The following is a 13463-nucleotide window of genomic DNA, read 5'->3' on the forward strand; positions in this document are numbered from 1 at the left end:
AAGTAGTTAGGATAAAAAGAAATGTAAAGAAGATTATGTGCCATAATAAATATTTTTCATTAAGAATATTTTATTTTAAAACATGTTTTTTTCAAATTTTATTAGTGTATTTGCTTAACTCAACATATGTAAAATATTATCATTTAAATATTTAATCAATGTAAAGACATTTTTATGAGATATTTTATATTCTTTTGTGATAGTAAGGCTTTAAAATCTGGTGTGTATTTCACACTTATAGGACATTTTAGTTCCCACTAGCCACATTTCAGGTGCTCAAAAGCCGCTGTATTGAGCAGCACAGTTTTAGATAATTTTTCTTGACCCCTCTGTTAAGGTCACCAATGTCTAGGTTTCTCCGGGCATCGCTGTTTACACCAATTGTTCCACTGTAATTCTTAGTAACTCCCTCTTTTATTCTTAAAGAAAGTAAATTTATCATTTGGACAGTAAATTATATGGTGAGCCTACCAGTGACCTCCGTGTTGTCAAGTCCAGTGGTCACTCCAGTGTGCTCATACTCTGCTTTGTGTCACCCTGGACCCAGTACCTCACTGGTTACCCCTCTTCACTCTTTTTGATGATTTTAGGGTCTTACCTTCAAATGGTGGAGTGTTCCAGAGTTCAGGGGGTTAGGGCTTCGTCCTGGGTCCTTTTCTCTATATATTCTTTCTACAAGTGTTAAAACATCTGTTTTTAAGAGAAAGAGAAACCTTATCAAAAAATTCCTTCCACTTGAGACTTCTCAATTGGTGGATGAAAACAACCAGAGAAAGTCATTAGTGGCGCTCAAAACAAGGCAGAACAACACTCTTAGATTTGGCAAATGCATTGATCCCAGAGGAGATGAGATGGGTCTGAGCGGCCAGGTGAGTGTCCTCCTCCCTCATCTCTCTGGGAATTCCTCCCGAAGTACCTCGTTGGTATAAGAGGATAGAATTTCCTTGTAGACTAGAGCCAGTAGTTGGTCAAGGAGGTAGGAATGGCTGCACAGCTCTGCTAGAATCTCCAAAGCAGCTGTTGAAGCATGTTTGAGTATTTGGCAAGTGCTTGGCATGACTCACTAGTCCATCACCCAGCCGTGCGTGTCGCTGGGTCTGAGACCCACAGACAATATGTAGAAAGCTTTGCCCACCAAATCAGTCGCAGAACCAAGGCAAAGCTGGGCATTGCTGTCTTAGATTTTCCCCAACAGACAGATTCATAAATGAAATCCAGGAACTCCAGCATCATTCTTATCACTTCATATGTTTCTCTTTATTTTGGAAGTGCTCTGTTTTGTGAACTCACTGCCCAATCATATTTTTGTAGGGGATGAGATTTATATGCCATAATATCATAGAATTCCTTTGATTGCAGGAAAGCACAAGTGTGGATGCAGAGGGCCATCCTGCCATCCAAAAGAGCCCGGACTTACAATAACTTTCTATACCTTTTTAAAATTTTTTTGAGGAAGATTAGCCCTGAGCTAACTACTGCCAATCCTCCTCTTTTTGCTGAGGAAGACTGGCCCTGAGCTAAGACCCATGCCCATCTTCCTCTACTTTATATGTGGGACGCCTACTACAGATTGGCTTTTGCCAAGCGGTGCCATGTCGGCACCCAGGATCCGAACCGGCGAACCCCGGGCTGCCAAGGAGCGGAACATGTGAACTTAACCACGGCGCCACCGGGCCAGCCCCTCCATCCCTTTATTGTGTGCCAGGGTTCTTGCTTCCACTTCCTCATTGAATTCATATCTAATCAGTTATAAAGAGGAAATGTTTCTGAGTGCTCAGGCAGGTCACGATGAATGGTTACTCACTATGGAGGCACTGTTGCTGGATTGCTGCCTCCCACATGTAACCTTTTAAAAATGGCAGCAGCCTCCCTGAAAGCAGTGACGAGCATCTCCTTAATGAAAAGCCGATGTTTCAAGAAAGAACTGTGTAATTCTGCAGCTTCTACTCTGTTCAGCCCCACAGTGAATCTGAAATATTTGAGTGATTAAAACTTTTAATTAAACCATGTTCTCTCTGGGCATTTACACTTCAAGCCACCTCTCCCTTGCCTTTCAGCGGAACACTATCTCAGCAGCAGCAATTACATGGACTGCATTTCCTCGCTCACGGGAAGCAATGGCTGTAACCTGAACAGCTCTTTCAAAGGCTCTGACCTCCCCGAGCTCTTCAGCAAGCTGGGCCTGGGCAAATACACAGACGTCTTCCAGCAACAAGAGGTCGGTCATTATTTATTTATTTTCCCAGGCATCTTTGTTTTGGTTGTGTGTATGACAACTTCTAGAATGAAATCACTTGTTGACCTATGACTATGCTTTCACTGAGCATTTATTCAAGTCTCATAGCTTGTTTTTGCTGCTAAATGCTATCTCATTTCTTGTTTATTTAGTGCAACTGATAAACACAGGATAGCAGAAATATAGAAAATTATGTTTGCAAAAACACTTACAGCCATCCTTTACCAGTTTTAGCTAAAAGACCTACTGAGTGTTTTGATTCATAGGAACTTTTGATTCTCACCTTGCCTAAGGTTAGCAACAAGTCTGTGTTTATATGATTTCACTTTCTAATCTGTTATCATCTTTATTTGTGGCACTTAAAAGTAAATAACAGCAGCTGAAATAAATAACTCTAGTTGTTTTTGACATCATCCTCGTCATGTTACTGAAGTCTGTTCTCACAGAACATGGTGTGCCAATTTTTTTCTTTTTTGAGGAAGATTATCCAAGCTAACATCTGCCACCAATCCTCTTCTTTTTGCTGAGGAAGATCGGCCCCGAGCTAACATCTATGCCCATCTTCATCCATTTTATATGTTGGACCCCTGCCACAGCCTGGCTTAATGAGTCATGCATAGGTCAACACCCGGGATCCGAACCAGTGAACCCCGGGCTGCCAAAGCAAAATGCACAAACTTAACCTTTATGCTACCTGAGTGGCCCCTAATGTGCAAAATTTTTATATAGATTAAGTGATTTATTAAGTCACTGCCTGGATTGTGCATGAACTGAGACAGAATTAAGATGTCTTCTGAACTATCCCTACGTGGATTTTGGTCAAACTGATCAGCCATGGCCATTATAAAGAGAAGAGCTCTGAGCGTGATTGCTTCTAACAGGGCTGTCATATTACCAGAGCGCGGCTAACCCTATGCAGCAGAAAGTTAGAATCGTTCTATAAATGGATCTGTTTGGTCCAAGTTTGATGCTAGTTGGCTTTATGTTGTCTCAGAGAGCATCTGATTAAGTCAGTAATTCCCAGGCATGTATCAGTCAATAAAGAATCTAGAATTTGTCTCATAAATTTAATGTATTGCCCATGGTTCGATAACTTATTAAGTTTAATTGCTGAACTTTTTGATTTTTTACACCAAAAAAAAGGTTGTCATGTATATGTTGGATTTCAGGGTATTGATTTTGTTTTCTTTCCTCTACATCTAAATCAGTGTTCGTTTAACCAAGGATTTTGTAAGTTGAATAACGTTTTCATCATCAATGTGTTAAAGAATTGCATGTATGTGTTGAGTCTTGCTGGTTAAATGAGGGTGGCTCATTGAGAAGCTCTCGGGCAGAAGTATCTTCACTTATCCAGAAAGAGAAGGTCTCCAAGTAAGAGATTAGATGTTATTCAATGATATTCTGGGTTTGTTTTAATCTATACTTATTTCCTATTTGAAGAAGCATAGAAATAAATTTATTATAGATTCTTCTTATCCAATTCAAGAAGGAAGAAAACATGATAGTATAAAGCCAGACTGACATTATATGATATTAATACAGCAGATTGCGTCCTGCAGACCTGCTACCTGGTTTTGTAAATAAAAGTTATTGGAACACTGCCACATTCGTTCACTTACATGTTGTCTGTGGTTGTTTTCAAACTAAAACAGCAGAGTAGAGTAGTTGCGACAGAGACAATATGGCCCATAAGGCCCACAATATTTACTCTGACGCTTTCAGAAGAGTGTGGGGGTCCCTGAAATAGTCTCCATTAAATAGATTTCCAAAAATGTATCTCTAGACCTGTAACAAGTGAGAACTATAATAAATGATAAATGAAAAAGTTTTGCCAGATCTGGGATATACCTTCAAAATCAAAACAGAAAAATTTCAAATTAATTTCTATGTAATTTGAATGAAAAGTATGTTTTACTGTTTTCAGGTGTGTGGAAATTTGGTACTGTTGCCTTCATGTAGGATATTTTTTAGTATTCAGATGTGATCTAACAAGAATTCCCCATTAAGTAATCTTGTGAGATTTAATTTACTGTAAGCAGGCTGAAGATTTATTTAGAAACTTTCACAGATATGTCTACATACTATATTACTAACCAGAGCTGCCAATTATTTTACCCCTTTGGTGAGCCCATTACTTTATATCTATAATCGTATTTAATTCCCACAACAGTCCTGTAAGGTACAGCATTGTCAGCCCTAAGTGCCTACAACTAGAAATAGCAGAGTTAGAATGTGAACCCATACCCTTAACCAATTCAGAATCCAAAGCTAAGGAATATTTTCTCTCTCCTGGACAGATATGCATTCTTCCTTTTATCCGTTCACAAAAACTGTAGTTTGTATTTTCCTTTTTGCCCTGGCTGCCAGGATGCTCAGACATAGTTTTTAATCTCAGTTGCAATAAATCACTGCCTTAGACTAAGTCTTCTGCTAGAATCATGACTTTCATTTCATCACTTTTATTACTTAATTCTTGTCCCTTAGGTTTGTGACACCATCATTCTTTTTTGGAAGTAGGCAGAGCATAATTATGGAATAAAATAGGTGTAATAATGAATTGAACCTACAATGAGGAAGAAAATAAGTACTTATTATATTGGTTACAGACTACTTTTTCACCCGCAGATCGATCTTCAGACATTCCTCACTCTCACAGACCAGGATCTGAAGGAGCTGGGAATTACGACTTTTGGTGCCAGGAGGAAAATGCTGCTTGCAATCTCAGGTGAATATAAATGCTCATACTCATATTTTGATAACTGAATAACCTCTGCCAGTGGTCTCAGCCAGTAGGGCTGGTTCAGCCCCTCAACCACTTGCTTAGCACCCTGACACCTTGGGGGTTGTGGTTTCAGAGTATTTTCCCATTAACAATGTGACAAATGCTGAGAATATCCCCACTGCTTCATCAAGGCATTGCCTGAAAACCTGCCTTAAAACAGATCTCTTCAGAAAGATCTAACCAAAATTGCCCTTTGCAGAACATGAGAATGGGGGAACAGTTTAATTCTCCTTTTTGTGGTTGTGTTAAGCAATAATCATTGGGTTAGTGAATAATTATTCCGGAGTGGCTGTCATGTTTCAAATGCATGTGTCCTTGTAGACCACCTGAGATCATTGCACCAGAGAAAAAAACGAACGCTCCTTGATATAGCTGGAACCTGGCAGTATTACTTGTCTTAATGCTTTTTCATTTTTCCCAAAGTTTTAATAGAATTCGTGAGTCAGAGGGGTGTAGTAGCCTGAAGGTAGTCACAGAATGAAGGAAAATAATGTTGTCTGTCTCCCAGCCCACTCCTTTTGTGCATCTGTTGCATATTCAACATATTAGAAAATGCTCTATACGTATTTGCCGGGTACCTCCCATTTAAAAGGAATTGAGCCAGGTGAAGAGTCGGAGTTAGCAAATACATAACAACATACCTCAGAAAGGTATTTGGGAAAATAAGAGGAAGAAATTTGGGGGCAAAAAACTGAGGTGACTTTTGAAGATTTTTTGATAAAGTTCATGAATGTCCACTTTGTATGTGTGCCAGTCTCTCAAAAAGAGACACCGAGGGCGGAAGCCAGGTGTCTGGCGCGATGAGAAAGCACCTTTGCTCTGTCCAAGCGCTGAATGTTCAGGCTCTGCCTTTGCGAGGCCGGCAGTGAGAGCCAACCGGTCACAGTCCTTTCCAAACAGCATCCACTAATCAGATCAGCAAGTAAAATGTAAAACTTCAGTGGTTTTCCGTCTCATTTTAGTAGCTGGTTGCGTCCCCACCCCCACAGGCAGTCTTACATGTAGACCTACTCTCTGAAGCAGATAGAACAGAGCAGGAGTGGGAATAGGGCTGGAAATTCAGCCGTTGAACAGCCTGTTGAGCTCCTCGTGGATAGAGTTCTGCACACATGAGTTTGAGAAGCCTTCCTCCACCCTGTGACCCAAGCGGCTGCATTCATGGAGCTGCACAGAGCAGATGCTTTTCCTTGTTTGCTCCTAAGATGAGTTTGGTGTAGTGGACAGTAGCCTGCGTTCAATGAGGAGATCTGGGCTTTGCCTCTGCGAGTCCTGAGTCCTTGGATGAGTTTCCAAACCTCCGTTGGTTTTGGTTTTGTGAGCATGAAGGTGGATTGGACTAGATGACCATGTGAGGTCACCTTCTGTTTCTAAGATCTGTCCTTCCATGTGCTATGTCATCAGATGTTGTGAAAATAGCCTACAGTTTTGACAGTGTATATTATTAGCGGGGAACTCCCTTGTTCTTTCCTTTTTGCTATCTGTGGCTATAGGATACTTTTTCAACTTGTTTACCCTAAAGCTCAGCCTCAGAGGGCTATTCCTAGACCCAAATTAACTTTATATATTTTCACATTCTTTTATTAATTTGAAAATGAAATATACTACTTGAAATTTGATTAACTCACATAATCACCACACCTGTTAAAATATACCTGTGGGCCATACCAGAAAAGTGTATGTTGCAGAACTCCATAATCTTTCACTAGAGATTCTTGGAATGTCAGTGACAATATAATGAAAATTAAGTTCGTTCTTTGTGCATCAGTCCAATTCCAAACTCTGTAAAGCTTCCTGCAGCAAGCAGATCTCTCTACATACGTCCATGGGTTCCGGATGGATCATCTGTACCTTTACTCTGGAATACATTTGTGATGTATTCCAGGTGGGTTTTGGGGAGTAGAGTGGGAAGCAGGAGGGGTTTTGAATCCTCTTTTTAAAAAATGTTTCCTCCAATCATTGTCTTCGGTGTGGTTCTATTGAGGTTATGCACCATTCTGTAGACTCTTCTCTCCATGGGGTTCACAGGTCCTCTTGCTTTTAAAGGGAATTAGAGACTTTGAATAAGATGCTTATGAATTCTCTGCACAGCAGGAAGTTTTTGATTATTTTAAGGGTGATTTTGCCTTACTTTGTTGAATGCATTTGTTTGAACCCAGTAAATCATTTTCTCTGCGAGTAATAAGTTTTTACTGAGAAACCCTTCATCAAAAAGCTTCTTTTTCCAGTTTGACTCATCTGATAACAAAGCCGTCCATTTATGGTCTCAGAACATCCCATTTCCAGAGAGATGCAGGATAGGTTTGTCTTGTGGTTACATAGTTTGGTTAGATACAGAGTTTGCTCAAAATTCCTTTTTAAAATTTTGTGGATTTTAACTCGTAATTGGAATTGTTCTTTTCAGCTTTTGTTTTGCTTTTAATCTTGGGCCAGAAACATTGATTTTAATGTTATAGGAGGAGATGAGCTTATCTCTAATAGAGATGGATCAGAGAAAAAATTCTGATCTCTGTTTTCAAATCCTCAGTTTTTTGAAAATTCATGGACTTCTCTCTGAGTATTTTAGTGATTGGTTAACTAATTGCACAGGGACTGAGTGAAAGGGAGTTTAGCGTCCTGTTGACAGGCTTCCTGCCACAGCCTCAGGTAGATCTAACATTTCCCGACCTATTCTTTTAGTTTGTGACTCTGTTCAGATCCGCAACAAGATCCTGAGAGCTGCCAGGATTGTGTGAACCTTGGAATTTCAAAGAAAAAGGTTGGTATTTTCCCAAACTATCCTTTAGGCTTGCTGAAAAAATCAGAGGAGGGAGTTTGCTTTTTAACTTAAAAAACGACAGCGACAATAAAACTGGTCTCTTCAGCAGGACTGGGCCCTGGAGAATCTCTCTCAAGGATTTCTCTGTGCTTCGCATTTAGAAATATCTAAATATATGGACTCTTAGAAATTGCTTTTTAGGGAATGGCTGAATTTCTTCATGATCATTTATTCTCTCAAAAATCTAGTTGATGTGACTTCAGAATAAAATTTTCAATGTCTATTAAAAGATTTTGTCTTCAGTGGCCCAATTGTTTTCATGTCCTCAATTGAACATGTTATTATGTGTTCTAGGGGAGAATGGGTTTGACCTCATTCATTCCTTTTCCTTCTCTCTAGTCTGGAAATGTCCTCCTGATTCATGGGTTATTCTCCTAGGAGAAAATGGAGGCCAAAGAAAGTCTCCTAACTTGACAGTGATGAAACTTTCCCAGGCTGTGTTTAAGGGGATTCATTTATTCTTAATTCTCCTACAAGTTTGCCTTTGAATATATTCAATTCTTTCTCAATTTCTGAATTTGTTTGTTTTTTGAACAAGATACGTGTGTTCAACTTTTAATAGGAATGTCATTGCTACTGTGTTTCTGCAGGAACTTGAAACAATAGCCATCTATATGCATGCCTGCATGTGTCTTTTGCTTGTAAAAATATCTTCCTTGCTTCTTCAGAGTTTTTAAGATATGTTTTTCTATGTAAAGAATAAATGTGCTATACTAAAATATGAAGTAAAAGTCTGTTACCTGGCATACCTGAAACAACCAGTTTCTCCAATGTGTATGCCCATTGCCTTGGTTGGTCTTCTCTGCCCGATGGGCGATCACTAGCCTAGAGCCCACGTCGCAGACCTTTGCATCAGGCACGCAAGGGTTTCAGCTCTGTCACTTAGAGTGTAGGCGAGTTACTTCCCCTATTTTTAAAACTCAGTTTTCTTGTTTATAAAATGGAGAATGGTAATATCATCTTCTCCTTAAGGAGGACTTAACTAGGACACAATGAATGTAAAGTGCTTGTCGTGTAACAGGATAACAGTGATTTATTAGTCCTGAGACCTCAGTGTGAACACAAGAGAGATGTCTCCACTCTCATGTCACCCCTATGGGGCAGACATTTACATTCTGGAAGGCAGGGGGTGAAATGTTAAGGGTATTGGTCCATCTTCCAGAACTCAGGAGACAGGAACAGGTCTGGCTATATGGCTGTCCTTGGCCACTGGGACCCACTGCAAGCTGTGTGAGTCTGTGTTCTCATCCTCAGCATTACTGTAGCAGGCCGCAGCTTGCAGACTAACTTCAGAATTTGAAAGGGGGTTGTATGTGTGTGTGGCTGAGGAAGTACTGAGGCCATGCAAATATAAGGCGCTGAGTCACTTGTTCCACCGCCCCCCCCCCCCGCAAAAGACAATAGTTTTAAGCACGTCAAGTATATATCCCTCTGTTTGAAATGGAATAAATGTGAAGATATTTGCATTTGTTGGGTATCAGAAACCCTAATTTCCAGAGTCTGACAATTGTATTTACTTGTATGAGTTCATTAGCAAGAATTACATCACTTGATTTGAGGATTTGTATATGTGGAGGGGAGAATGAGGGTGGCATTGTCACAAATGAGGTGGGCAGCTTCAATTAATTTTTCACCTTTCTGGTTAATTTTTAGTTGGCAAAAGACAAACAGTGCTTTCTAAGCGCTCTGGTTTCTTTAACATTAAAATAGAGCATCTAATTTTTCCCTGAAAGTTTGGATTTTTTCAGTTGTATTAATTTCCTCAACTGTTGTTGCTATTTTCACAAAGTTGATTTTTTATTCAAAGAGATGTCCCGCTGACATGCTTCTTCACATGACTTTTTTTTTAAAGATTTTTTTTTCCTTTTTCTCCCCAAAGCCCCCCGGTACATAGTTGCATATTCTTCATTGTGGGTCCTTCTAGTTGTGGCATGTGGGACGCCGCCTCAGCGTGGTTTGAGGAGCAGTGCCATGTCCGTTCCCAGGATTCGAACCAACGAAACACTGGGCTGCCTGCAGCGGAGCGTGCGAACTTAACCACTCGGCCACGGGGCCAGCCCCTCACATGACTCTTTTTGACTCAAGGAGTGTAGGCTTCGTGAGTCTGTGGACCACGGTCAGGGCTGTGACTCGACACTTCAGTGTCCTCCTCCAGTATTCTTGTGTTCAGATGTGGGGTTTTTTTTATATGTCTAACTTGAATAATTTAATGACTGTTGTGTTTGACATGGATGAGTTCAACAGCTGTAGTAATTTTCTGTGCCATTGGTAATACATCCTCTCATATGCTTTTCACCAGCTTTGATGGCCCCCCTCCATTTGCCTCTGAAATGACATTTGGGATGGGTCAAACTGTTTAATTTATATATCCTGAGTTTAGAGGTTTCTGAGAATTACATATCCCCCAGATAGTTTACAAACTGGAGTAAAAACTGTTTGCTGTTCTTGGTTCTCCCGGGTACCAACATGCTGCCTTTAATATCAGACTGTCTAATATTTCAGAGATGTCTTGACCATCAACTAAAGGTTTTCCTTTGGCTGCCAGACCTGACATCCCCCCCAAAACCTACCATGTCTTCACTACTGCCATGTCATGTAGGTTATAGAACTTCTCACTGAGTTCCTAACAATTCTCTCTTTCTCTCTCTAGAACTAAATAAAAACCGAAGAAAGCTTTTTGAACCGCCAAATGCACGCACCTCTTTCCTGGAAGGCGGAGCGAGTGGGAGGCTGCCCCGTCAGTATCACTCAGACATTGCTAGTGTCAGTGGCCGCTGGTAGCAGTGCCCTCCAGGCACACGCCCGCCAACTCTGTCAAGTTGGACACACAGGAGGTCTGTGAAGAGCCTTCACTGCACACCGTCCTCAGCACTGTGGGCGTCTGGTATTAGGACCAAAGCATCGTATTCGCACCTGAACTTTGTGCCAAAAAGGAAGATAAGAGAGAAGATGTTCTTATGTCATCATACAGAATGCCACATGTGGATTACTTTTTTTTTAATTGGACAGAATTTGCAATATGAGGATAGGGCTTTATTTCCTGTTTTTATTTACCTATATAACATATGCACTGATTTTTTACTTAAAATGAAGGATGAATTGACATCTGGGATGCCAGAAGACACAGAAGTTATTTTGTTTGCTTGTTTTGTTTTGGTATTTGGGGATTTTTAAAAAAATAATCAAAGTAGGATTTTCTGGTACGGCTTTAAAATAATTATTGAGGTCTTTCAGCACTTTACACTTTCTAATTTCTTGTCCTGTGGAAATTATCTCTCTTTCATTTTCATGTCACCTGATGTATTGGTACAAATCAGATTTAGTCACGTTTTTCTGACTGTTGAGATTTTATTTGAAATGGTACTGGATGATTAGTTTTTGTGCAGAATAATCTGTGACTTTGGGAAATGTAAGTGACTTCACTTGGTTCAGGACCAGTTCCGTTCATTTATGTCAGCGTCCTAGAAACACTTAGCAATGTAACAGGTGCAAAGGAAGACCAAATGGACTTTGCCATGTTAACCCTTTGCAGGCATCATATTTAGCTGCTGCCTGTATTGCTAAAATGATTTTACGGTTGTCTGAAGGCAAAGGGCTATTTTTAGTATACTGCCACTAAAGGACACTTATTTATATCAAACTTTTATTTTTAGATATTATAAGCATACAGTACATACCTGATTAAATTGATATCTACTAGAGATTTATGGTAGAGAAGGAACGGCATTCAATAACTGGAGCCCTAGATTGTCACTTTATTTAAAAAAGACAAATAATCATCTGACAAGACAGCACTGTTGCCATTAGGAGGAGAAATAGATTACTGTCCTTATCATGTACACATTAGCTGTGCTCCATATGGTCACAGGACTTTCCTAAAACCATATCTGTCTGCTTGAAGTAGACTTGTGTTTGTTGAGAATGGAAAGGCTTTATTTAAGTCTCCAAGGTGACAGTTTATAAAAGCTGAGTTCTGAAGGAGAAAAAAAAAGACTAAGTGGCTAGACTTGTTGTTACAACGTTATACTGTGAAAGTCCAAGAAATCAGGCAACATTGTTTCCTAGGTCTTTTCAGACATCTTATTCTGGATTTATGAAGGGTTTTTAATCCATGAAGAAAATCACTAAGTGCCTCTCATTCTTCAAAGCAATATTATTTCCAAGTATATCAATTTGTTGGAAAACTTTCCCATAGGAAATGTTGTGACTTACCTGTACTGTAATGACTTATTTATGTTCAGTATTCCAGACTTTGTACGTGGACATAAACCGCCGTCGTGTGCTCTCAGCATAAGCACGCATAACAGCTGGGGACTTTCATACAAATGCAGGAACAGAAATACTTGCCTGACATTTTTCCATGGCTGAGTCCTACCGTCAAAGTAAGAACAAGAATTCAAGAGAAATTTTGCACACAGAAATATTTTCACTTTAAAAAATAGTATTGGTTACCTTGAAGGCATAGTTAATATGGGCCTGTCATAAAATTATCATAACTTATAATGGCACTAAGGGGATGCCCATTCTTAAACTAAACTAAACCGTATCTGCTTAAGGATGTAGGACCACACTGCTCCCATTGCAAGTACAGTGGGACCATCCTGCGCGTGTCACATGCACACAGATCGTCATGTGGAGCTCCCCACCTTGTATGGCTGTGTGAACACATCATGCCACACATCCAGCACAGGGTAGGAATTCCAGATTTGGTTCCTGTTCAACAACTCAGTGCTCTAAGTTTTACCATTTCTTTAATAAGACCTTCTCAAATAAAAAATAATCATTTGGAGCTCTTTTCCCAGCTCTCTACCATGCATTTGCAACAGGAGGAAGATGGAATGAATTTGCAGTATTAAGTTGATACAGGTTTGATGAACAGTGCTTTGATGATATGCCAAAGGAAAACTATCCCAATTAAACTAGATTAAATAGGGTGGCTAAAAATAAACAAAAACACTGGAAATTACTTTTCTCACTTTCTCTTGATGCAATGAAGGGAATATGACACTACAGTATATGGTGTTGTCAGTGTTATATGATGCACAAAATATTTGGATTGTTTGAATAAATGTTAGTTTTTAATCAATCTGTGCCTTAATAGTGACCGGTTATCTGTAAATATAGAACAGATACAGATTGTATTTTTGTGTGGGTTTTTGTCCTTTTAGTGATTTTTTTAAAAATGAAAGATGGAATTAAACATTGAAAATGGGAATTTTTTCTAAACTAATCAATTGTTATATATAAAATAAATTTATATAACCCCTTTGTATTGCCCTTGCTAGATGAAATGAGTCTTTAAAAAAAAAAAAAAAAAATCTTTACACATAAACTCTATGCCTCTCTTTGTTTTCTAAGAAGTCTTTTCTTTTCTTTTTTTTTTTTTTTGCTATTTTCAGCAGAATTGAAAGACGTTTCGGCAGTAGGATTGAATATGCATTCTCTGTCCTGTTGTTTTACATTGACAGTCCTCTTTTTCAAGCAAAAGCTAAGGCACTTTATTTTAGCCGGTGAATCCAGGACTAGTAATCAATCATGGTTTCTGTGGCCACCCGTAGGTACATACAAAAAGAGTAAGACTATGGAACAGGTTTTATTCTTGTTTGTTCGTTCTTTTATAAAGATTCAAG

General features: G+C 39.4%; 1 protein-coding gene across 6 annotated transcripts in view; it reads left to right on the plus strand.

Moving 5' to 3' along the window:
* BICC1 (BicC family RNA binding protein 1) overlaps positions 1-13165 on the plus strand; it is a 266280-nt gene extending 253115 nt beyond the window's left edge. For 3 of the 6 annotated variants that reach the window (XM_070262741.1, XM_070262742.1, XM_070262753.1), the window contains exons 19-22: positions 2058-2218; positions 4862-4961; positions 7695-7773; positions 10484-13165. In XM_070262741.1, coding sequence (XP_070118842.1) covers positions 2058-2218; positions 4862-4961; positions 7695-7750 — 317 coding nt within the window. In that variant the 3' untranslated portion in view covers positions 7751-7773; positions 10484-13165. The remainder of the gene's footprint in view (positions 1-2057; positions 2219-4861; positions 4962-7694; positions 7774-10483) is intronic. The other 3 variants (XM_023643462.2, XM_023643465.2, XM_070262746.1) reach the window with 1 other exon arrangement.
* The last annotated feature ends 298 nt before the right edge of the window (positions 13166-13463 follow it).

Source organism: Equus caballus, chromosome 1, assembly GCF_041296265.1.
Source record: "Equus caballus isolate H_3958 breed thoroughbred chromosome 1, TB-T2T, whole genome shotgun sequence".
In the NCBI taxonomy this organism is placed as follows: Eukaryota; Metazoa; Chordata; class Mammalia; order Perissodactyla; family Equidae; genus Equus; species Equus caballus.